The following is a 26794-nucleotide window of genomic DNA, read 5'->3' on the forward strand; positions in this document are numbered from 1 at the left end:
CTCCAACATTTGAAATGACATTTAACAAATGAAGTCTTTCAGAATCCACAAGGGTTGGTCTGGTTTTGTATAATGTGCTCTTTAGAGAAAAAAAAAATTCTGTATCTTTATTTGCACTATGTATGTTCTAAAATATGAGGCAAGTAGGTAATTTGGACTAGTTATCCAACAGGACAGGTCCTGAGTGTGCCATTTCTCCCCATATACATATCTGGACACAGGTAAATTTTCTAGGAAGACCAGAAGCCTAAGGATGCTAACATTGTTTAGATCTCCAGAAGTTCCTGCCTCCATGTACATCCATTAAAAAATTAAAGTGGACAAAGTACTTGAGTATTCTCTTCCAGTGAGTCCCTCAGTTTTCTGAAGCAGTATGGATAAGGACTTGAACAAATAATCTGAGCAAGGAACAGGAAGAGAGAAGATTGTTTCCACCTCTACTTCACTCTCCAACTTCCTGATCCTCAGAATGAGCAGGACGTTAATGTTTACAGAAATAAAAGTTATCTCTCTCTCCTATACATTGCCCTCATTCTTCAGACTGGAGGGGTGGGATAGCAAAAACAGTACAAAGTTTAACAAACACAAGAGCAAAGTCCTGCACCTGTGACAATACAACCCAAGTACCCAGTGCATCCCAGGAGCTGTGTGGCTGAGGAGTAATCTTGCTGAGAGGGAACTGGGGGTCCTGGTGGATAACAAGCTGAAAAGGAGTCAGTAGTATGCTGCTGCAGCAACAATTGGATCCTAGGCTACATCCGCAGAGATAGAGAAATAATTATCCCACTCAGCACTTTTTAGGCTATACCTAGAGTACTGCGTCCAGTTCTGGTCCTCATAATTCAAGAAAGAGAAAAAAGAGTCTTTCACTGAAAGGCTGGAGAGGGTTCAAAGGAGTTTGTGAAGTTCATCAAAGGGCTGGAAACCAGCACTGTCAGAATAGGCTGAAGAAGTCTCTTTGGAGAAGAGAAGGCTCAGAGAGAATCTCATCACAGTATTCCAGTACAAGAGGACAGAGACTCTCTCTTCACAAGGAGCCATATGGAGAAGACAAGGGATTTCATCTCAATATAATAAAAAAATTCTTTACAGTGAGAAAAATCATTCACTGGAACAGCCTCTGCAGGGATTTAGTAGGGTCCTCATCCCTGGATGAGAACTGGACAGGGGGCTAAATAATCTCCTCTGGGTTCCCTTTCCAATGGAAGCTTGAGACAGGTGTGATCTTATAAGGCCCCTTCAAAGCTGGACTGTTCTATGATTCCATATCCCCCACATCTTAAAAAAAAAAATAAAAAGGTTTTACAAAATGCTCTTGGGAAGAGAGACTGGTTTCACTGTGTGTAGAAAGTCCTTTCCCTAAAGGGAAGTCTTGTGTTCCCTCACCTGCTCCGAAACTACCAGTTTCTGTCCCTCCTTTGTGCTGGCCACAGCAGACAGATTGATTAACTAATCAAAGACTAGCATTTATTTTTGGTTTCTTGAGGAGGTTAGCTTTCAGTCAAGCCAACTCCCTGACTGTGTAAAGAAGGCATGAGCAAAGCAAGTCTGTGGACAGTAGTTTTCAATTTGCTATAAAACTGGAGATTTTCAGGACAGATGAGAGTAATATCGGTTGACTTCAGCTTCTGTGGACACATAGCCACAAGCGTGTCCAAGCATTAAGTGACAGACACTGGGCAACGTGGGCCTTGTTTTGAATTTTAACCACCAAAGCTGCAAAGTACGACCACAGGCAGGACCTATATCAGATGTGATATACCTGCAAGTAAAATCTCATTCAGGGCAGAGAAATGAAATCTGGGCATGGCCAATTCACTGGGGACTTCCTGAACATTTGCCTTTGGGACACTGAGAGCAGGGGTCATAAAATAGAGAACAATCCTTACTAAGAGCATATCCTAGGTTATATCCTGAAAATGCAGGGCTAATGGTGTAGCTGCTTTGCCCAGCGTCACCACCAACATGAGGGCCCCAGTGATAGGTTAGAGCACTGCAAATAGAGAGATCCCAGCAAAATTTGCTCTGAGGAAGCATAAACAGAGCAGTTATAGCAAGGCTTATGCAATGTTAGGAGCATATTTGTGCAGGGACTGGCAGTGTCTTACAAGCAATTGCAGGTGCCTGATCTTAATGCTAGCAACTGCTTCTTTTTGTCTGTACTGTAGCCAGGACTTGTGAGTGTGAGAGAGATTGAATGCTTTGTAATGAAGGTATATTGTAACATTTCTCTCCAGGTGGCACTTTGTTAACAACAATTAGATCCTGATTGATCTTTGAAGGGCTAATTCTTATGTGGTTTGCAAGGGTCCTACAAGGAGCAAGTGTTGAGTGGGGGCACTTTAAAAGTATTAGTGAGAAAAAAAAAGAATAGTGCCATAAGAAATTTGCAATACAATGCCCAAGCCTTCTTTGCACCCCACAGTAATTTGTTCTTATTCCTGTTATTATCCCCTCGGGCACTAATGGTCACTTTATTAATTAGTTGAAAATTGCATTCTAGGTCAAATGGCAGCTTTTTTCCCTCCCATTGTTGCAAATTGCTAGTGGTATGGCCCAGTAAATGGCAGTGTTACTGCAAAATGGGAAAGATCCTTTGCTTTTCAAGATAAAGCCTATGGACCAGCTGCACTTTCCATGACATTTCTAAGCAGAGCATTTCCCCAGGCCTGCTTTTAAGCAGTTAGAAATTAAACAGAACTCACTGTCATTGTTAAGATTTCTAATCACAGGCTGTTACTGTATTTGCTCTCACTCTCTTCACCCTCCCCCCCTTTTTAATTCTAGCTGAGCCTGCTTTCTAAGGTGCATCTCTGCAGTGCTTAGCCTCATTGTTCAGCAAAGTAGACAGCGTGTTTAGGTGCCTTAATTTCTGGTGCTCTGATGGAAATAATTTAAAGACATCTGCTTTAGCAGAAGAGGACAGATACTTAGCTTACTTCTGAGAAATAAGGCCATGTCTGTGGCATCTGAAGTTAGAGACCCAAAAGTTACAAATCACTCTTGAAAATATTTGCTGGCTACTGAATGTAGAAATAGAGCAAACCACAGTCTCAGAAAACAAAATGGGAAATTACAGACTTTGTGAAAACTTTTTCATAAAGAAAACTCCTACTGAGGACAATAGATGTTTAGCCTTTAAACCGAGGATCAGCCCACCAGAAGTGAACATCAAAGCAGTCTCTTTTCCATTAACTACTTTCTGCAGCCTACTGTGCTGGATGCAATCTGTCATGTGAGTTTGTAGTCCAGCAGTCAGGAAAGCTACCAGAAGTCAGAAGGCCTGGGCTAATTTCCCAGCACTGTCAGCCTAACACATATAAAAGGGTGCAGTTCATCTGAAGTCAGTTGCACAAGCCATCTAAGACAAAACATAGCCTTTAATTTCCTTTTTTTTAAGCAACTCTGGCCTCATCTTAATTTTTCTTCTGTAAAGTTGCTTTTAAACTTATATAACTTCTGTTCTGATGGGCCCAGTTTAAAATCAACAGAATTCAGTGGAAGAAAACCTCTGTCTGGCCCTTCAGGGATGTAACTGAAGTCATATAAGAGCAAGAAAACTCTTTGTACGGGAGAAAAACGTTACAAAATTTCTCACAGAAACTTCACACATGCTACCCTCACATGCTTAAAAGTACAACTGTTTTGGGGTTGAAACTGGAAGGATAGATGTATTCAGCACACAGAAAGGCATCTTGTCCTCCAGCAGGCTGGACAGTTGTCCTCTCAAAATCTAAATGCTGTGAGGTGGCACCAGCTGTAGCCTCTAGTGAGCATTACACAGAGCAGTTAACAACCCCTGAATCACTGCACTCCTGGATCACTAGCAAGAGAAGAAAAGCTTTAATTCTTTTCTTCTTTTTGCCCCCTCCTCTCTGTTCCCCCCAACCCTCCCCCCCCCCCAGTTTCTATAACAATAAGCTATCAGCCTTGCTAGGTTGGCTCTCTCTACAGACAGATGGAGGTGTTTGTCAGGGAGAGGGATGGTGGAGATATCAAGCAATAACACGTTAGTGTAAACAAATGCACAATGACAAATTTGGATTTCTTTCCTACTCTAACAAGTAAGTGTTAGGACATGCAAACTGTCTCCTACTAGCATGTAATATTTTTTCTTTGATGCTATTCTTTAACTTGCTTGAAGCAAAAGTTTCTTACAGCACTATTTGTTGCCAAGAATTAATATAGCAATCAGTAATGCAAAGAAGTAAAAGAATTCCCTCATCAGAGTAAAAGAAGGCAAAGAAGGCTGAATTTGCAGGTTATTATTTTTTCTGTTAAAAGAACTTCAGTAATCATTCAAAATGTAGCCTTTATTTAAAACATAAACCACAATCACTGTCAAGACTTGCAGAGATGTCACACAGTTACCAAATGAGCCTAGGTATGCAGATAGTCAATAAAAAACCCCAAACAAACCTTCATTAAGTGTATTCCAACCATGATGGACATTCACTATGCCCAAGGTTTCTGAATTGTTTTTAAAACCTAGAAGTTTTGGTCTGGATGCATTGGCCACCTTTGCTGTGTGCTGCTGTGCATCAGCTCTGTAGCTGCCCGCTTTTGATTGGAAATGCAAGGTTGCCGGTGGGTTTGTTTGAGCCTCTCCCATTTGCTCCTTTGTGGAGTCTCCCCCCTCTGCATAGGGAAGGTAGAGTAGAAATTAAATCATGCCTACAAAATGAAGGCTTTGTTGAAGAGAGAAGTATTGCAATTTGCCCAGAGATGGTCAAGATTCGGAGGCAGCCTTATCACCGTATTTAAATGTGGTGATCTTTCATATGTGTATTATGTAGCAAGAGGTCTTGCTTTATCACCAGCATGCCTCAAACCTTGATAAACTTCACTGAAATTTAAAACCCTCCAGCAGAATGTAGGTCAGAAGGACTAAAAGATTTGCTGGGTAATTAAACTAGGGGGCAAAGATGATTATCAGAAGGCAGCACATTATACACTTACATCCTTTTATATGAGCTGCATCATCATCACAAATGAAAATTAAAGTGTTATCAGAAAATAAAACAGAGCCATTTAGGCCTCTGCTATTAACAAACAAAGCCTTGACCAAAATAAAGCTGGATGTGATGAAGGTAACTCCTGAATGGTTACCTTGACCTAAGTTTTCCAAACACCATAAATGACACGCAAGTTTCTCATCACTTTTCTAAAAATTATAATTGCTTTCGCTGAATAATGAATTTTTGAGCTCCCTAAAGCATATTTGGAAAACACATCAGAACAGCTCTTTCAGTACAGTTTTGCTCTATAAGAGTCCAAAGGCCAGCCACACACTTGGCTACCTAATTTTTGAGACAGGGGGCACTATACTCAAAAAGCCTGCAGTTACCAAACATTTTCAGAGAGCTTATATCTGGGATTGGTTCCTGTGCCTAGTATTTCTTGTGTCTTCTGGCATGAAAAAGAGCAGATTAATACATTTGAAGTATCAACGTATATAAAATATCATGCTTAAATTAACTACATTAAGAAATAATATATTCCTGTTTATCTGTGTGACCACTACCAATAAAAGGTCATTCGATAAGTGATCCAATGATTAACTGTGGGAAAATAAGAACCAACACAAAGCTAAAAGCCTTGAAATATTAAATGTTGTATACATCCATCCCTAGCATTCTGTTTTGTCCTTGCTTCCCTGGCCTGTGAAACTTTCAGGTTTGTGATTGCATCTGATCAGCAAATCCAGTCCTTCATCTCCAAAAGAGTGGTAAGCAGCAGTCACAAAGATCATCAATAAGGAGAGGAGAGTCTCTTGGTGATGTTTATTGACAAGATACAACTTGATATCAAATGTGAACACGCAGTGCAGAATACAACACTGTATGAAACTGAAATTCTGTAGTCAGAGCAGTTCTTTGGCCCCAATTACCTCCCTATTTGTAGTATATAGAGATACGGGAGACAGAAGTTGCAATTACTACAACTGATATCCTGTCTACAGTGTTAATGAATTTTAAGTTGTGCACTACTGTAACTGCTACCTGGGCAATGAGCAGCACTCCATAAAAGATCAGGGTCAGTAACTGGTTTCCTTACTTGAATAAACAAATATTCCAGACTGTGAGGCTGAGGGGTTTTAATACAATAAAGACCTATTTTCCCAGTTGCAAAATCACAAACAAATACTAGTCCTTAATTTTGTAGTAAGATTAAATAAATTTAGGCTAGTGAGTACTCAGACAGAATACCCTGCCAGCAGACTCTTTGTCTTTAATACAACTCTTCAACCCATCATGTGTTATCTCAACTACATACTTCCACGTAAAACATCCTAGTCAAGACACTGTAGGTTTAACTTAATACCTGATCTTCCACCTAGGGCTTAAAAAGTGGTACAAGCCAGCGGAGCTCTACGATTATCAGTTTCAAGAACATACTCTTTAACAAATAAGCTTCCATGTTCTGAAGCAGCTTCAGATTTGTGATGTGTAATGTTGAAACATGGTGTACTCAGTAGCCTAATTATGGGTAAGAAGGGTCTGGGTGTCAGCAGCAAGGTCTAGGAGAGCAATGAATGCAAGGTCCTAATTGTATAGAGATACACAAAGACACTTTGCTGGTTGTAGCCGTTTTCAGTTTTTCAAGCTGTTTTCAGCAGCAAGTAATCCCACAGACCACATCTATTGTTTTGACACCATCCAATTACTATGACAGTTTCAGCTGAACTTTCTGACCCCCTGTGCTGTCAGGGCTCACAGGGCAGCAAGGGTGGCCTGCTCCACAGGGGAAGGCAAGCCAATCATGGCATGGCAATGTAGTGCAGTGACCTGACTTGTGAGGGTTCAGTTCCACAGTAGAACTGCAGAGCAGGTCTGATGATGGTAACCGGATTCACATAATATTCCTGTGGTCACTGGACAAGTCTATGGGGATGAGGGACATGCAGGTCAAACAAGGAAGTCAAATCAAAAAGGCAAAGGTGGAATCAGATAGGCAGGACACAGGAATACCTGAGAAGTAGATTAACCAAGCACCAAGGGCAAGGACCTGGGCTTAAATGAACCCTGGGCTCTTGAGCCAAGGGTCTCATGAGACTCCTGTGAGACTTCTCACATCTCTTACACAGGTCTTTCTCACACACCAGCTGGATCCAAGGTTACCCAGCTGCAGGTAGCCAGACCCCTTGAGGGACAGGAGAAGAACCTGGTAGTGCATTCAGGGGTGCAGGCATTCAGCTATCAGGCACCTCTGCGCCTGGGACACCAGAAAACACTGGTGCTTGTATACTCACCATCACTGAGCCCTATCTTGAGCAACCTCAGCCAGTCTGAATGACCTACATTCAGGAGCAACCTTACTAGGTCATCAACATGTATCCAAAACGGCACCCTCACCAGATTCACAAACTGCCATGGTATTCCTACACTCTCAAGCACAAGATGCCTATATGGCAAAAACATGCCAAAGGTTTCTGCTTATTTACTGAGCTGTCCGTGCTTCTATATCAACAAAAGATACTCTCTAAGGAGGCTCTGCACTGCTGAGGAATATCCCATCAAACTTCCTAGTGAAGGACATATACTAGCTTACCTCCCAGCTTAGCTGACAAGAGGGAGTCAATGTTTAAATAGGAATATGTAAACTTTTGATCTTCTTCCACAACATTTAAATAAAGAACACCTTTACAAAATAATACCATATGTTTCAGTGTCCTTATAATTTTGCTCAGACAGCATGGCACAAAAAGATCTGTAGAGCTTTAACACTGATGTTCCCCTCCATCTCAGCACAACACTTGCTAAGGTAGCAAAGCAATTAAAACTGTGGTTTCCTGTTTTATAAAAGAGGCATAAACTATGTTTTGAGGCTTACAGTTCCACAGCATCATAGGATTATCTCAGTGTTTCCATGTTTTCTGTAGTCCAGATTCAGATTCCCAGTGGAATAGTTTCACAAATGAGTAAAGTAGTGTCAGAGGAAGGATAGATAATACATAAAAAGAGAAAAGTTGATAAATGTCTTCCTGTCATTCTTGCTCTCACAATGATTATGTTACAATTTTTGCTGAGTCACAGTTGACTAAGTTATTGATGTTATAGAATATTCTCTGATTCCCTTTCCTGAAGGGGAACACATAAAGCTAATAAATCAATCCACAATTTCAGTGAACATTGGATGACAGCTACCCAGTGCACAGGCTAGGGAAGAGTGTAAGCAGTACAGCTGAACAAGAATGCTTTTCTTCACAAACACACATCACTTCAAATCCACGTCTGTTTTTCCCCTGTCCTGTAACCACTCAAAACAACCCTGTAGTCCACATTTAAGGAAATCCTATTAGACTGGATAAAGACTGGAGCTCTAAGGTCATGTTCTTGTCTATGATTTCCTTCTAGAGTCCATAAGCCTTATGGTACTCTGAACAATTCAAAGCTCAGTGAGAAAGGAAAGTAGCACCTCTATGTTTCGACTTCTTGCTTATGCTTTCACTCTACAATTCCTCGTGGGAAAAAATATTTTGGCTTGGAAATAATAATAAGCAGCTTCTGCTTATGGTCAAACATTAGGAAGGAAAAAACTCTCACAGAGACACTATCAATTCTTCAGTAGTCAGGGTAATTATTACCAACAATTCACAGCATACCACAGCTAGCACAGCAAAACTCCCACTCTAGCTGTATTTAACTTCATTTATTGAGGCCAACAGAAAACTTTTCTCATATCAAATCCTGAAGGGGGAATTACCAACAAATTCTGGCACACGATCACGTTCTTTTCAAATATACCATTATACATCATGAGATCTCTGAAACTAGAGAACTTTCCATAAAACTCAGAGCACATTATTCCAAAAGATTCAGGGGTGAGGGGAGGGTAAGAAAAAAATGATAGTACAATTACAGTCAGTGACAAATCAATCAAAAAAGGAAGCAGGAATACCCCATCATGGCGAGATCCTTGGAACGCAAAGGATTTATACACTGTGTTGTATAAAAATTGAGTCTGTTAAAACTTTCAATAGAACTAGAAGTCCTGTATTGCTTATTTCTTTAGTTGGATTGTTGCTGTATGCTAAGTACAAAAGAATGTATTTATTGGATTACAAACAGAAAAATACATGCAAGGAAATCATAGCATGGAGTTATGTGTCTCTGACAATATTATTCACTTGGACCTAATGTATACTAAACAGGAACTAAGTTCCACTGAGGGTTGATTCAAGAAGTTACCTGCACAAGGCCAAAGAAACAATATTAAGTAAATAATCACAGAATCATAGAATGGGTCAGGTTGGAAGGGACCACAGTGGGTCATTTGGTTCAACCTCCCTGCTCAAATAGAGTTGTCCTAGAACACATACCACAGGATTTCATCCAGGTGATTCTTGAATATTTCATGATGGATACTCCACAGCCTCTCTGGACAACCTGTTCCAATGCTCAGTCATCTGCACAGTAAGGAAGTTCTTCCTCGTATTCAGTTCAAACTTCCTGTGCATCTGTTGCTGCCCACTGCCTCTTGTCCTGTTGGTTGGCACCACCAAGAAGAGCCTGGTTCCATCCTCCTGGCACCCCCCCTTTAGATATTTATACACATGGATGAGGTCCCCTCTCACTCATCTCTTCTCGAGGCTGAACAGGTCCAACTCTCTCAACCTTTGATTTGGAGAGAGATTCTCCAGTACTTTAATCATCTTTGCAGTTCTTGCTTGACTTGCTCCAGGAGCTCCATGCGTCTTTTGTACTTCCTGTTTTTCTTTCATCATATACCTCCCATGTGAGAAGGAGTTACCATATAATTTAATGTACTGAAAATGTTGAAATACAAAACTGAAGACGTGATTACAAAGCACATACACAGATGAAAACCCAACAGTTCCATAAACATCCACTTGAACCAATTCTGTTCAAAGTTTGCTAGAAATCTAAGAAAAGCATGAAATTGTTGAAGTCTATGTAGATGGAGGTGCTTCAACTGAGATGCAGATCAGTAAAGAAAGAAACACAGTTCTAAGTGTGTCACATGCTTTCTATGATCTTATATGTTGATAAAAATTGCACGTGCTCTGTTATTTTACATTTCTTTAGTATTGTTTATACTCTATTTAAAATTAATTCATTTTAATAATATTCAAAATGTATTAATTTTAAAATTAAAGAAATACATATATCACTGAAATTGAATCACAAAGTGAAATTTATCAATTTTTAAGAAATAATTCTGAAGATAGGTGTTTGAATTAGAATTCTGGACAGAAAATAAATATCGAGCTCTCATAAGTATTATTCATTACAGAAGTAAAACATGACAGATTCTTTCTCTCCTCAGTTGACAAAGATAGAAAAAGTAGCTTAACTGGAAGTACCAAATGTAATAGCAATTTTTGTCTCTTGTAAGAAAGTTACATTTTTACAAAAAGGTGATATTGTTTCACTGGCAGATGATGCTTACATCAGTGATGGCATGTTTCAAACTTTTCTACAGGTTTCAGTAACAATGGTATAACCCTTAAGATACAGATATAATCCACAATTAAGACACAAACCACATACAGCACGAACATGACACATTATTCACAGTGGGGAAAGTCTTGTAAGATAAACAAATATAACAAAAATATGCAAAAATCATAGTTAGGTCCTAAATTTACACTCAGAAATATCTAACAGTGTTGTAAAAAACACTTCAGACTTTCAATTATCTAATGGACAAAACCATGTAGCTGTACTGGGATGTTAATGTGCCTCAGGTACCCGTAACTTAAGTTTTAGTGATTCTGGTCTCATAAAAAGAGAGCAAACATGAAAAGTGATTAATAAGGTGAACAGCCTCAGCTTTGAGAGATTTCCTCCACAATTATGTGGTTCAGTTATTTGTACAAAGTTCATAAAAAGAGGCTCTCATAAACAAAAATTATCTCAAAGGTAACTATCCCATCATCTCAGTTTGCCACCTGTAGACATGTATTCTTTACCGAGGAGGAAGGTGAAATCTCCTCCGGTCTGGGTGTCCTGATCCCCCACCTGGAGAAAGGAGGAGATGAATTAAACACTTTTAATGAACATTAAAGCAGGAAAACAAGAGCTTATTCAGGTAGCCCCCCAAAAAAATTACATTTATACATATCTTGAAAAAAGTACATGTCCCTGTCCAGTTGGTGTATAATTCTGTCTAACATTTTGAGATGTTGGAGGATAAAGTCCATGATGTCATTGCTTTTCTTAAAACTCTTGGGTGACTGTAACTTTTAAATCTAGACCAATTAATGGGTTGAGATAGTGAGTCATACAGGTCATACACTGTGGCTGGTAGATAAGACTGTATGAATTCAAGAAAGGAAAACACACTATTTAGAACCAGACATCAGAGCTATATTTAAAGATATTTTCATACTGGTTTAAGTGTGCCTGTGTACAATTCTGCTTTAGCTATAGATTCCTATAAGCAAAGTAGTACACTGTAAATTATATCTTTTTTTTTTTCAGCACTGAAGTTCTACCAAGTTCCATCTGCATTACAGTTCTATCAAAATCCTATTAATCAGAAACATGACTGAACACAGAGCATGCAACACAAGTGTGGAAGCCTTGACTAAATATCTTGCAAATGAGAGCTTGCTTGCATTGTCTTCTGTTACATGTTTTACAGTGTGCTAAGACTGATGTGAATGTACCCTCTTGATGCAATTACATTCTGTGAAGAAATGGAAATCTTGATAATTCCTTTTTGTCTTGGACAAAAGATTTTCTCTCAGTGAGACACACCTCTCACAATTTTTTTCCCCTCTTTCCTTGACACTCATCTTCTGTTTCCCCCAAAAAACTGCTTTCAATGCTCCATAAAAGCTTTTCTTCAAGACCTTGTTTTGTTTTTGTTTTTTTTTTAATAAATTACTTTTGGAAAAGTGATGTTTCCTAAGTTCAATTATTTAAAAACAAGAGTTGCCCAATTCCACTTTTCTTCTTTTTTTTTTTTAATAGAAAGATGGAAGAAAAATACAGCAAAGATGGATGGAAACAAAGAAGCAAAACTAATTTTTTTTTTTAAAGAACAGAATTTTCTTAGGTAGAATAGAGTTGACCCCCAAAATCCAACAACGTCTAAATGCAAGTATGAAATTGTCAGAATGCTTCATGATGTCCCCATCTCACTGTTTATGAATCTGGTGGTAGATGACTGGTAGCTACAATTATCATCCCTTACTTCTAGCACTCTGCAAGCTCTTACTCATTATGATCCCTCCCTTGAGCCCCTCATACAGAGAGTTATGATGTTTATTTTACCACTTGCAGAAATTCTATATAATTTCCAACATCCTCTACTATTTCTAAATTATTAGGGTATCCTTGATTTTAACCATTCGTGTAGCTGTTATAGGTACACCCACAGACACTCTCTCTCTTATCTCATTCCCTTGCCTCCAGTTCACTTTTCGGCAGATTTCAAAATATTAGTGTGAGAACCATTGCACACATCACAGAAATTTTAAAATATAGCTATAAAAGTATGGATAAGGTTATATTTACTTATTCAGTCTCTTTTTTTTGTTATATTTTATATGCTGATTTAGATCTAAGTGGTAATTTGTATGCTATGACACAAAATATCAGTGTTTAACAGTTGGACTGTTGAAGAGAGCAAAGACACATGATAATTCACAGTGATTTCCACAGTTCTTAATGCTCAGTTTATTTTTAGGTTTTTGTAGAATGAGATAACAATGTGATGCAAAAAATGACTTAGTGGTCGTCTAATTAATGAAGTTTACCTACCAATAGTCTATATGGCCTGAGATGTGGTGCAGCAGTCACAAACCTAGAATCCGTAAATCATCAAACAAGAAATACTAAGGGAAAATCTACCTCCCTGTGAGGCTTAGTTGTCCTGCTCTGAATTACACGGGTGTGCTCTTATCCCTTTGTAACACACAGCCAAGAAATTTACAGAGAAGTTAAATGACTAAAATCAAACCAAATCAAAAAAACCCCAACCCTCCCAAAACCCAACTCCCTCCCCCAGCTGAAATCCCTACATTCAAAATACAACTAGAGAATGAGCTGTAAATTACAGCAGCTCAGTGTTTACTATTCACCATCCAATGAGGGATGCCTAAATGCAATTCTTGTTCTGCCTGAGGGGATTCAAGCCATCTTCTCAGAGAAATACCAGTGCTTCTCAGGTTGATGCTCTCTTGTAAAAGCACTCTTTACTGGTGAAGTTGAGACAGTCATGGAATTCTTAAACATTAACTGATAAGAAAGAGCAAAGGCTGCCTAATCATTATTATTCTCCTGATACAGAAGATATGGGTCCTGTGGTTACTGTTCCATTACTTTTTAATGTATTTAATCCAATGATTGATATATCATATGGAACAGCAGGAACCATATAACAGTATACCATGAGAAGGTATATAAAGAGTGGGAGATGCAGATATAAGTAATATTAGTAGGAAGTTTTATAACATAAGCTACCATGAACACAAAATGGCCACTTTTTTGTTCTTTTTTCTCTCTCTTTGGTGAGACACATACAGCAGAGACATCAGCTACATAAAGAAACAACCCAAATACCTGTGCTAATATTAGCCAACTTAGGAAAAAGGAATTTTGTTAAAATGAGTCATGTTGGGAGATCAGTTTAAAAGGAGCTCTAAAGCATTGCAGGGCTCTTTTGTAAGGACAGATGAATTTTCCCAATAAATCTGTTTAACTTCTAACAGAGGTAATTTAACTGCAGTTATAGGGTCATGTTTTAAGAGCGTCCTGAGGGTAAGAAATAGGGCTAGTGTAGAAGAAGCCATGATGTTTTAATAATGCTACTGAAAGACATTTATAACACTGAAGCACAGTTACTCTGGAACATACTTCGTGGAATCTACCTAGTTATAACATCTCTGGAGCTGGCCAGAGATGATTTGACCTCTGAACATTAGATTTCTTGGTCAAGAACTCATAAGAATGACCAGTTTTGGTTTTGCTTATGGTCAGCATACATGCTCTATATTTTAGCTTTACATTTTACATACAGGACTGAACAATCTTATTTGTGAATCAAATGGTAGCATCTTACTCGCAAGTATTCAACAGTGGCAGCTGAAAAACATTAAAGACTTCAGTGTATTTATTTATTATTTATCTTCCCCAATCATATCATCAATCTTCTTTGAAAACCTCACCTGGAAACACAAAAGAAATCCAGGCTCTGCATACTTAATAAAACAATTGATGTTTCTTAGACACTCCACTTCCTTTTGTTTATTTTCTTTAATCTATGTGTATGTGCTTCAACTCACAGTAGTGAGGAAGTAGAACTGAATTATGTCAGCTCAACAGTGCTATCCACAGTGATGCTTCATTGAAATGTCTGTTCAAGAAGTGAGACTGGTGAATGACTTAAGATTAATGCCAAGGCAAGACAGAACATCCATTTGTTTCACTCAGGGAGTGACCTGGAAGCTGAGATCCTGACCTAGAAAAGCACTTAAGAATGTATTTAACTTTATTCATATGCTTAAGTGTTTTATTGAAGTATGAACAAAAATCTGCAGCTAAAGACTTCAGACAAACATTTCTGTGCAGCTGTGCCAATTTGCTTTAGAACTATTACAATTTTAAACACAGTTCAGCTGAGACCAAGCATGAAACTTATAAATACCACATGAAAGCTTTTTTCCCAGAACACTGTGAGTAAAAGATGACTAGAGATGATAATGCTACACTCTACCTCACCCTGTAGAGTTAGATTTTCCTGATGGTAGTGCACAAATATGATGCAAGTTTTGTTATTGACTGCTGTAGCCATGGGGTAACTGCATATAGACACAGAGCTTTTATATTATTGATAGAGACAATTCCAAAACCACAAATGTGCATGTTTTTTACCTTGTGATGGAGGATTTCTCTGTACAAACCCCCTCATCTGGTTATGATATGGAGAAACAAAATGACTTCTGCGTGGTTGTTGGAATCTGGGATTAAAATTTCTTTGTTCTCTTCCTGAAAAACAGTATTTATTAAGCAACTCTGACAGTATACAGGATCAAATGAAGAAACAATATTTTTCAGGAAACAATATTTCTTAGTTTTATGCCAAATACTCATGCACAATTATGATTTTTCCAAACTAAAGTCAGCCTAATAAGTGTGGTTCTTGTCCTCATTTCCATCTATGCTCATCACGATTACAAGCTGTTAACAAGTGTATTTAGAAACCAGATCAAAATTTTATGACATAGATTTGGAGAATGCAGTCATTAAACCAAACAGAAAACTCTGTCCAAATTGGAATCACAAATCATAATTAAAATGGTTAAGTATAGCTCTCAAAGAAAAGCAGATGCTAACAAGGTCTGGTACTATAAATCACCAACAGATATCCTTAATTTTGAATGTCCAGCACCAGCACAGTGTAGTACCGCACCAGAAGTATAATACAAAGTACTGAACTAGCAGAAAAACATTCTGTCTGCTGTAATTTGGTCAAGAAATTCTTAAGGGGTAATTTTTATCCTCACAGACATTATAATTGATCAGGTGTTAAGCAAGTAATAAACATAATATAAACATAAACAATGAGATTTGGGGTAAGTTATTTTGAAATCTCAAAAGCCTCAATATTAAGGCTGATCTGTGACTGATGCTAAAAACCTTTCAGATGGTTTTTTTCCCCCTGAAAGTCAGGTAGATCACATAGGGAAAGCAAATGTCTTTAGCAAACCAAGCCATAAAGCTGGGGGGAAAAAAGCAAAGCTGTAAACAAAACAACACAGTTCTCCAGGTTGCTTTCTTATAGTTTGAACCATATCACTGAGTCCAATAAAAAGTATTCTCTCTTCATTGCCTTACTCAGACCTTCAACTATCAATGTTAAAATAGCTCTCCTGAGGGAATGGGAGAAAAAGGTCTGAGTCATTTAATTCTTCCTATAAAAATAACTTTAGTCTCAGAGCAAATAGTTATTTTTCTCTCAATGAATGGTATTTGTTGCATATATCTCACTAACTATGTAGCTAGATGGAAATATTATTCTATCTAAACTTGGTTAATTATATTCACATGAATTGTTAAAAAGGGAAATATTTTCTAAGATCTATCCTTTGGTTTCTTGGAGAAAGACCTTACAATTTACTTAGCTTGATGGGATGCCTATGTAATTGATGCTGCTGTTGAAGGATAATTGAACTCAATATATTAATTTTACTGAGAAAATTAACACAATACCAACCTGTGTTAAATCCATTCCCTCTTGGTCTGCTCTGTATCACTCTTTTCTTTGCCATGCAAACCTTGCAAATGAAAGACTTCAGATTCTGGAAGGGCATATACAAAGACTCCTGCAAACAACAGGGTTAAAAATCAATGACTGTTCTGCTCATCTTTCTTCAAGTGTAGCACAAATAAAACACATACACAACAACTAAAAGACTTGTCTTAGCCACATTCATGCATACATGAAGGTGGTAGATCTGGTTCACATTTTTTCAGGAAGTAAATTTCAAACATTTAACATTAAAAGTGGATACTCGGAGAGATGAGTAGGGGTGCAGAAGAAGTGTTTTCCTGCTTTCTCAGTGAAGTTTGTTTTTCTTCTCTGCTCATGTCTGTAAATCACTTGCCTTCCTATGCTATTACCTTGTACATGTAGATATACTTAACTAGACTTCTATCAGCAATACCTCAGGAGGAGATGGTTAAAGACTCCAGATAAGGACTGATGAACTCATGGAAAATACACCAGTTAAAATCAAAGTCTCTTAATCTCATATGTTAGAAACAAAACTTAACCCAACAGTAATACATCAGCCCCGACTCCTGACTGATAAAATAGAACTAAGTCTAAAGAGAAATGGAGGAATTAAATAAAAATGTTTACCTTGTCATGTGACGAAAAATTTTACTGTGAAAAGGAAAAGCTGAACTATTTAAAGATGCAACACTGAGAGATGTGAAATATCCTTAACTTGCTCTGATTTCTGTGAGCTTTGATAAAGTGACAGGTCTCAGAATGTATTTCTTTTCTCCTGATTTGTACTGGGCATGTGGGATTTTAGTATACAGTAAAGAGAATTATGAAAAGAGAGATTTTAGAGTGATAGGGCAATTTGTGATTTTCATAAAACGGAACAGATTTTTACGGGATAACAATGCCTTTTTTCGGAGCAGGCAGGAGGGAAGAAGATGATGCGAGAAGGTAAAAAATCCAATAGGTAGTAAGACTGCAGCAATTAAAGAGGTTTCTTAAATTAGAGGTAGAGTCTGAATCCCTGAACCCTGCTGCGAACTTCCCAACCACATTTTTTGAGTTAACAGAGACTTAAACAAAACTCACAAGTTTGTCTTTTTTTTTTTACCACACAAGCTGAGTCCAGTTTGTGAAGAACACCCTCTAATGGGAAAAATCTTTCATTTTATTCTTGGGAGAACAAATTCAGAATATGTTTACGAAGGTGGGATGAAAGGCATGATCAGAAAAGAACAAAACATATCACTTATGATGACCCCATTATGTAATTTGGTTTTAATTTAAAAAACTTAATTATAAACATACTCATTAGTGAGAAGCACAATAAAAGGGCTAATAAAGTGATAATATCATTGCCTCACTGCTTTATGAGACTATTATATCCAATTTTCTGTGTGGATAAAGAAACTAATATGATTACTGTTTTGAAAAACAGAGAACTAGCATAATGTGAGCTTAGCATATTTTTTAAAAAAAGCAAGATGGCTCTATTTTTTTATTCTTATCCAAAGCTGCCCATTTTTTATCTTTAACAGCTGCTAGGTTACAAAGAGCTGAGTCACACAAAAACTTGCCCACAAATATATCAACTGTACTTAATGTATACATTCTTTGGGTACAAGAATCTGCAGGAAGCAAATCCTAAAATGTTCAAAATTTCTGATATACATGTAAATATTTGTATTTCCACCGTAATTTTCAGAATGCTATTAACTGTTTTTAAGCCCATTGTAGTCAAAACAGCACTTATTCTGAGATTGCCTGAAGTTCCCAAAGTAATGTAACTGTCCAGATCATAGAGAAGGGACCTTAGGAGACAAGCACTGAACAACAAAAGGAATAACTTTTTCCTATTATTTATATTTTCTATAACAAAACAACCCACACAGAATAACTTCTTTTCTGAATACAATGCTATCACTATCACCAGATTATATCTATGGTGCTCAAGGGTAGATTGTTAACAAACAAGTGCTGAAAGATCCTGGCTTCCAGCAGTACATTAAGCTCTGCCAGGAACTAAGTACCATTTTTATTTATTAAAGTTGAACTTAATAGGAAAAACCAATCACATATGCTTGCTGCCTTGCCAGTGTTCCCAGCTAAACTGGCATCTCTTGGCACTTTGCCTCAAAACAGATTCTTGCCTCAAACTGATAAACTGGAAAGCTATTTTGTTAGTCTGGGTACATATCTCTGCCATATATGTACCATAAAATTGTACCTAAAAAAGAAAAAGATATTTAAACTACTCTAAAAATTCACGTGGCTAGAGTATTTTTTCCTCCCAACAGAACACTTTATCTGGGGTTTGTGTAAAACAGAGCACTAGGCTTTTAAAAACCCTAACCTAGATATTTTAGTTGATCAAGCATATTTCTAACTCTGTTCTAGGGAAGTAATCATCTTTCTTCATCTTTGTTATAAAACAGGATAAAATACAGCTCAAACATTACCGCACCAAGATTTTCAAATGTTAGCTAAAACATACTACCTAACACATTTAAAAATACCTATCTCAATTAATATGTCTTATACAGATTTAGATATGTATTGTCAAAACTATCCACTACCCTGAATTCTATCCAAATGGAAAAGAAGCATCAATTTCACAGAGATCTGGATACTTTTTATATTTTCCTGTCTATTCTCTAAACCATCTATTGTTCTGCAAAATCTTGCATGAAAAACTGGGTGAACCATTGTCCCAATCCAAAATCTACTGAAATCAACCAACCAATTAATAGGAACCACAGGACTTGGAAAGAAGTTATGGTCCTAATCCTATGATTGAATACATATGGAAAGGATTGTTCTTCTCCTTCATGCTAAAAACACATTCATTCCACCCACCCACAAGTGTTCCACTCATCACTCCAGACCAGCACGGTATACAATTGGACATAAAATTATAAAAGAAAACTATTCAACAACTGGCATTGAATGCACGAGATTAACATAAATCAAAACTGAAATATTTTTTCTCTCTAATTACTTTATTTTAACCTCAAGTGATATATTCAATAGCAGATTAAAACATTTCAAAGGTAAGATTTTCAAAAGTAATTAAATGATACAGGTTTTTCAAGTCCACAATGAAAAGAGGCACATTAATTGAAGGTCTTCAGAGCTACCTTCACTGATGAGTACAGACCTACCCAACCATCTCTCCACAAATTCTGTGCTGATGGGGCATGAGCCAGGTCTGGTTTGAGACTTCATTCACGCATCAATACAGTCTTGCACCCAGTCTAGCAGACCCTACCTCTGAGCCTAGACATAATGCCACTGCAATGCATTGTGTTGAGCAGGACTCTGATAGTACCTTTCTGCCCAGACATGTTTGAAGTCACATTGTTTTTTTGGTAACATAGCATGTAAATCTTACAAATCCCCAGATTTGTAAGATGAAGTGGGACTGAGGACCAAAGTACTCAGAGGTACGGGAAGGTACTTGGTGAGAGTTTAAAAAAATACCTAAATATACACCTTCTTCTGATTTACAGTTCCTCTTTGAATTTACCAAACCTTCACCTCAAACTTTAGGTTCTTTATTGCCTTTAAAAATATCACTCTTAAATACTTTAAAAATTATATCCAGTGTGCTTATTTAAAGATGTTCTTAATATGTTACCTAAAATCTTACAGGAAAAAGATCTCAATAATATCTCAGTACTAGGAAACCTTATGGGCATTTTCATTTTTTGAACTTGACAACCACTTTCCTTATACTATTTTCTGAGTAATGGAAACAAAAATAAAGGTAAAATTACAGTTTTCTTCATAGGCTCAGTATTTCTACTTTTTTTTTTTAATTATTTTTTATGGAGAGATTGAAAAAGGAATAAGAGAGAGAAGAAAAATACAAAGAAAGGGGAACAGTGTAAACATGAATATTAAAACAACGAAGTAAATGGGCAGGTACATTTTTTCAAAGAATACAGAAATGTCTAAAAGGATGTGGTTACTCACATTGCCTTCCAAAAGCTCTTCCACAGAGCAACCTCGGTGCGACTGCTGGTATTTTTCTTGAAAAAGTTTTCCATCAAACACTGTCCAAGGCATCAAATCATCCATTCTGAATGGAAAGCCACAGGCGCTATTGGCCATGAGCAACGTTGTAAGGCCACGAACCAAGACAGCGCCAAGATGTACAGCTCTGGAGTCTACTTCTGCAAGCTGTAAACCCACACACACACACAAAAGATAGGCCTCACAAATCAGGGAATATGAGCAATGTTACCATCACATATAACCATAAGAACAGCAGAGAAAATGATAAATTGTCTCACAGTTGTGACAAAGATGGTCCTCTCTTTCACAGCAGAATTGGTCAAAGGATTCTGGATCTAGTTTTATTCAGTAAGTGAAGTTTAACAAGCACAGCATCTCACTCAAGTTTTTAAGATAGATACTTTCAAAATGAAAATGGAAAGACAAAATAAGTGGCTATTCTCCATTGTATTTTTCAAGCATCAGCAGTTCTCCAGAAAAAGTTCTGTTAGTGGAATGTAAAACATGAACTGGGAGTAGAAATTGATGTGTACAGTGATCCATTGACCTTCCGGAGTTTGATTACCCCGGAAATGCTACAGCATTTAGAGGTCATTTAAATTACAGGATTTGACAGAATAAAGTTTATTGTATCCAAACTTTTATTTTAAAAACTCTAAAATTTCCTCTGACTGTAGTCTGAAAGTCAAATTATTTCACTTCAACACGGATTTTTCCAGAAGACATACTGCAATGGTGTGACAGCATCTAGAAAATGTAAAATGAGAAACTCAATAAGACAAGTAAAACTCATAGCAAAAGTAAACTTGATGGGTGAATTTAACAGCCTGCTGTGGCAGAGCATAGCAAAACACAAAAGCTTTGAATCCAATATGGGTAAAACTGTGATTTTAAGTATTGTGTAAACAGTACATAGCTCCTCAGAGAGCAATGCCTTTTTCACAGTCTATGCTGAAGCAGTTTGTCAGGACCAGAAGAGATTCATAATAGTGTGGCCATCAATACTGTAATCCGTGGCAGCTGTTGTGTCCTTACAGTATAAATTATACCAGAAATGGAATAGGATAGAATCGTAGAATGGTTTGGATTGGAAAGGACCTTAAAGATCATTTAGTTCTGAGTCCCCTGCTGTGAGCAGGGACACCTCCCAACTAGAATTTGAGCAGTCATTTAGAAAATGAAAGGTCCATCTTTTTCTGACTGTGACACTTCATACTCGAGTAAGGAAGACTCTCTTATACCCTCCCTTTAAAATATAAGTATTTTCAGTACAGGAGCAGGCCATTGAGTTTCAGGAAGCTATTGCCTCCAGATGTAAGCTATCATTTTGCCAGCTGAGCCTAATAACTACATGCACACTCATAACCCTCTTGCTCTGGCAAGTAAAGCGGGGGTTTGCAAAATGTCTAACAATGCTGAAAGGTACTTGGAAGAGGAATGTTGTTTAAGTGAACCAGTATTATTTGTACTAAACTAGACTGCAAGACTGCACCCAGTCAGTTACCATGTTGCAGCTGAAAGGTTCTTACATTGCATTTACCAGATTGTTTCTGATCACTTGATCAAACTCTAACATCTGCTAAGGAAGTGAGTCCACATCATTACAAGCTTTAAAATGGAATCTGCTTGGTTTGTGATCACAAAGTAAGACTTTATGAGTGGAAAGTAAAAAGAAAAAGAACTGCTGGGAATCCTCAGAACTCTAGGGAATTCTTTCAGCTTTTATACTCCTGGGTCTTGTTCTCGATGCAACAATAAATTGAACTTTAAGCAACTTCAATAAAACACTTCAGAACATTTTGACAAGTGGTTTGCCCTTATGCTACAATGAAAATGGACATGGTAAGCTACAATTAGCAGTAGAGGTCAAGAGTGACGGTAGCACACCAACCAGCTGAATCAAACTTGGCCAAATTTATATCAATATGATTTATGTCACAAATAAGTCTCTTTATTATAGATCAGTACAAAACCAGACTGAAATTCACAGTCACATGAATTGGTATCTTCTGTCACCGAATTATTGGTACTGATGATGTCAAAAGATTCAATGCTGAAAACAAACTTTCATGAAGAATAATGAAAACAAGTATTTAAGAAAATGAAAGAGTAAAAGCTGTCACCCGCAGCAAGCAATTTCCCATCTATTAATTTAGTGGATGTGTACCATATGACTATTAGTTCATACCTTTCTGTAAGATGCTTTTACTGTCCTTTTTAATCCCACTGTTATCAAGGATATAAAACAGCTGCTATAACAGATTATTAATACTATGTGTGAATGCTGGATGCCATCTGGGCCATAAATATTAAAATAAAGCTTTTATATATTTATTTTATTCTGAAAACTCTAAGCATAGACCCAATAGAAATGTGATTAACCCAAGTTTCTTTGGTGATGGCATTCAAGTTAATGCAAACCAAATGCATATGTATTTGTAGAACAATGTCCAAGTGAGAATCTGAAAAATTTTGCATTTGATGGTGATGCACAAAATAGTAAAATACAGAAGAGTATTTTGAGTGCCGTCTCAAGCTGAAGATCAGCGTAATACTGGCATTGATGCTGTTACTTCTGTGAGTATGAAATCTGAGCCACCAAAAAACCTATGCTCTTTTCAATTACAATTCAGACATATTGGTTAAGAAAGATAAAATAATGTTGCTGGTGACAGGTTTTACAGGTAGAAGACTTCATTGTCTTGGGATATCAATCCGGAACTTTTCCAAAGCAGTAAAGTATTGTGGAGTAAGGTGTGTATGTGTGTGTTTGTGTGTGGTGGGTATCAGGTAAGGCTTGTATTTTTAATGGAAATCAATATTGGCAAGACCAAGGCCAGAACTATCAACAGTGATTTCTTTATTTTAATAGGACAGGAAATACATTCACTAATGGGTAGTTCCTATTTTCCATGTCTGGCAATGAAAACCAAAGAAAATGAAAGCACAGTGAGTCTGTAACAATGATGCTGTGTGCATGGCAAACCACGGACTTGCTTTGCCACGGGAATGCTCACAACAGCTTGGTGTCTGCAATGTTAAGACATCCCTATAAGGAGTACAAAATTCCAAAAGAAAAGGAGTCTTGTCTTGCAGGGCATTAAACCCTAGAGATTACTTTCTTTCAGAAATTGTGTCTGTTCTTTTTACTACATTTACAAACTCAGGACCCCAGTGAATCATGTGAGATACACCCCCGTGATCTCGCTGCTGCTACTCCTACCACCAGCTGATGCCATTTGTGCGAGAGAGACAGAGAGTGCGAGACAGAGAGTGCGTGAGAACTGCTCCTCCTGCACCAGCTGCCTGTGCTGTGCCCCTGCTGCTGCCCCTCCCAACAGCAGCTTCCCACTGTCTTGACACTTGGGGAAAAAGATTACTTTTCCTATTTCCCAGCATTAACTGAAGGCTGAGAACTCAAAAGTTCACAGTCCTCTAGCACCACTTCAGCAGAGGTTACTGATATCATGCTTTGAATGCCAATCTGAACTGGATAAGCTACAGCACCCACAACACTATGCATAAAATATTTTTCTAGAAATGTCTTTTCTAGAAAAGCTATCATTACAGACCTATATGACACCTTTTTCTGCTCTAGGGACACAGGGCTCTGGCCCATGGACCACAAGTTCAGGTCAATCTCTGTGGTCATGTGCATGTTCATCGGCCACAGAAAGAGGCTTTCCAACATGGAAAGTGTTTGCTCACAGGACCCAGAGACTGTACATCCTGCTGAACAGTTTTAACTTACAGGAAGAAAAAAATACGTGAATCTTGTATATGAAATGTAAATTTTGAGTTCAAATTTCATCTAATGAAATAATAGTAAAAATTAATCAGGATGTAAAAATACATTACGTTCTAAGGAAATACTACTAGTCCTCTGAGTCTTCTTTGCGGATTCACAAATGATTTTTTGATAGAGGTGTAAACTTCACGCTATGCATTTTGAAAGCTGCACAAACTTTTTTCAGGAATATACTAAAAAAACCCCACAAGTCCTTCACCCCTCAGCTGTATGGAGCTTAAAGGGTTCATATTCTGTTAAAAGAATAAATAGGTTCTATGACAGTTGAAATGTGAGGATAAGTATCTGAACGTGCCAGATGTCAGCAGGCACAAATGAAGGCCAGAACCATTCCCTCCAGCAAAGCATCCCACTATCTAAATTTCTAGAAACCAAGGAGAAAAGTAAAGATATAATAATAATTTTACAATTCTTTACTTGTGCTACTTTAAATGTCCTCTGTATCTCAATGTGTAAAATACCACATTTCATTTAAAAACTTGTTCCTTTAGTAGGATTTTCAACAACATTCTGGGGATGCTCTTTTTGTATTAATAATTGTTATTTACAATAAAGTTGTCCTTATTCATTTACTTTTTTTCCTAATCTGTTGCCTTCTTCCTGTGATAAAGTTGAATACAGAAGATACGACGATTTTGAAATACAAATTTAAAAAGAAATAACTTTAAAATCATATAAGGCTTTTCTCGCCCTCCTCCCTTCCCCACCCCACCCACCCACAAAAGAACATACCTGTTTTTATTATAAAAGGGAAAACATAATACTCAAGGACAGGTTAGTATTTGATGATTTCTAGTTAAAATTAAGAATTCAATAACAATAGTTACAAATCAATGTAATTTGATCCAAGCAATAAACTGCTGGAATTCAAGTGGTGCTGATTAAAATCGTACTGCCCTAGTTTAACCAGTTCTTTTTACGTGCATTTGAACTCGGTGTATTATCAGTATGCTACTTCTTACATTAACTCCCCAAGAGCCACCTCTGCCTTAAATGATCAAATATTTAACCATAGGCAATTTATGCTTGAGCAATAAAGGCAGCAGGTAGATCCTATCTCAGGAACTTGTCATTAAAACAGAAAGGCTTAGCTTTGCCTGAGAGTGCTAAGGCACACTGTGTTCCAAACACAGAGAGATGGACTGTCAACTGATGACAACTTAAGTAAAGTTAAATTCTCTGCAATGGAAAGCATCGCTAAACAATTTCAAGCAAAAGACAGAGACCAGATCTTCCTGCCTTCAGCCATTAGTGTGAATTCCTAGTGTGAGTTGTCAAAAGATGCTAAAGGCCCTGTGCACTGAAGCTGTATTTTCTGTTTTTGAGCAAAGATAACCTAAACTGGTGTAATGGTGACAAATTTCAGGAGTGTCAACCTACAGAGGTGGGCTGGTGAAACGGCATATTTACTTGGCATCAGTCAGCTTTAAGCAATAAGCTGCTGGGAGCATAGTGCATCATCTGCTTCCTTGACCTGTCAAACTGAGGGAGGGGAGGAGCACCAGTATTTTGAAAACAGACTAAGGTTTATTCTGATAAAGAATAAAAGAGCTTAAATTAAGCTCTTCCTGCTTAAACAAGGTGTGTGCAAAGGAAAATAGGGATTGAAAAGCAATCCTATGAGGGAATCTGCTGCAACAGAAACTAGAAAAACCAGTTTTTAAACACTTCTAAGGCTTCAAAGTAAATATTTAGCAGTAAACAACCTAAGTGTTTAGTATTTATATGTTCAGCAAAGTTTATTTACCAGGTTTTATCAGGACTTTGATGTAAAATGATATCTCTGTGCAGAACACTGTTATTTACATTAAGCCAAAACCACCACAGAAGTAAACTTAAAAAAAAAATCAAAAATTGCTTTTACCATTAAGCATCCTACATAAAATAAAAAAAACCTAATACTGTTCACCAATTTGCAACCAGAAAAAAATGTCCTTCAGTTACAAAAAGATAATATTTAATTTCTGGTTTAATTTTCAAATATAGCCACTTTTATCAGAACTTTAAATCATATTCACAACAAACTCCAGCATAAATTACATTTCTGTGATAGTGAATTTCACCAGTTAAAAAGTTTAGCCCTCTCAGCTTATTTATACAGTTATGCAATGGACAGTGCATTAACACCTGTAAAAAGATTGAAATAACATTATTTCTTTTATTTTAGCCACAACTGCTGAACTCTGATCTAAATGATTACTAGGCTAATGACAGTCTACAATATATGTGGACATTTACTGAATGTTCACATCAATTTTGAATTATAGTCATCAGGCTAACCATCTGACTGTAGCCCAGACAGCAGTCATATCCTTTCCATAAAAGTGAATGGATTCATCTGGATTTTAATTTTTACCGTCTTAAATACTTGCTCATGTTTTTGGTGACATCTTTGAACCTCCTCACCTTTCCATCATACAGATAATATTGAATTTATTTGGTAGCAAAATATATTTTATTTGTTTGGGACTCTGAAAATTCTTGTAATCTGATTTTCCTTCCTCTTTTTTTTTTTCTCATACAACAGTTACATGTTGTGGAATTATGAGATATAGAAGTATGAGTAGCTTCACTTGCCTTGCAACTAATAAAGTTTATGGGGGACAAACCGCCAACAGACTCCTGGTATGTCTGCACCATGAATTGATGGGCTCCTGCCTCTGCTATGTCACTGGCATCTGAAATGGTTCAGTAATTATTAGAATTTTCTTCCCCATGCCTGTAGTGATGTCTCCCTCTCATATGGATGCCCTAATAAGGTGATAT

General features: G+C 37.4%; 1 protein-coding gene across 1 annotated transcript in view; it reads right to left on the reverse strand.

The window, feature by feature from the left end:
• Nucleotides 1–8637: 8637 nt before the first annotated feature.
• The window catches only part of FAM120B (family with sequence similarity 120 member B), a 49323-nt gene continuing 31166 nt past the window's right edge, over nt 8638–26794 (reverse strand). Inside the window, exons 7-10 of the mRNA XM_064648873.1 lie at nt 20179–20385; nt 16189–16297; nt 14847–14960; nt 8638–10985 (exon numbers count right to left, since the gene is read on the reverse strand). Of these exons, the coding sequence (XP_064504943.1) occupies nt 10933–10985; nt 14847–14960; nt 16189–16297; nt 20179–20385 (483 nt within the window). The 3' untranslated portion in view covers nt 8638–10932. The remainder of the gene's footprint in view (nt 10986–14846; nt 14961–16188; nt 16298–20178; nt 20386–26794) is intronic.

This window comes from Pseudopipra pipra, chromosome 3 (genome assembly GCF_036250125.1).
Source record: "Pseudopipra pipra isolate bDixPip1 chromosome 3, bDixPip1.hap1, whole genome shotgun sequence".
NCBI classification, from domain to species: domain Eukaryota; kingdom Metazoa; phylum Chordata; class Aves; order Passeriformes; family Pipridae; genus Pseudopipra; species Pseudopipra pipra.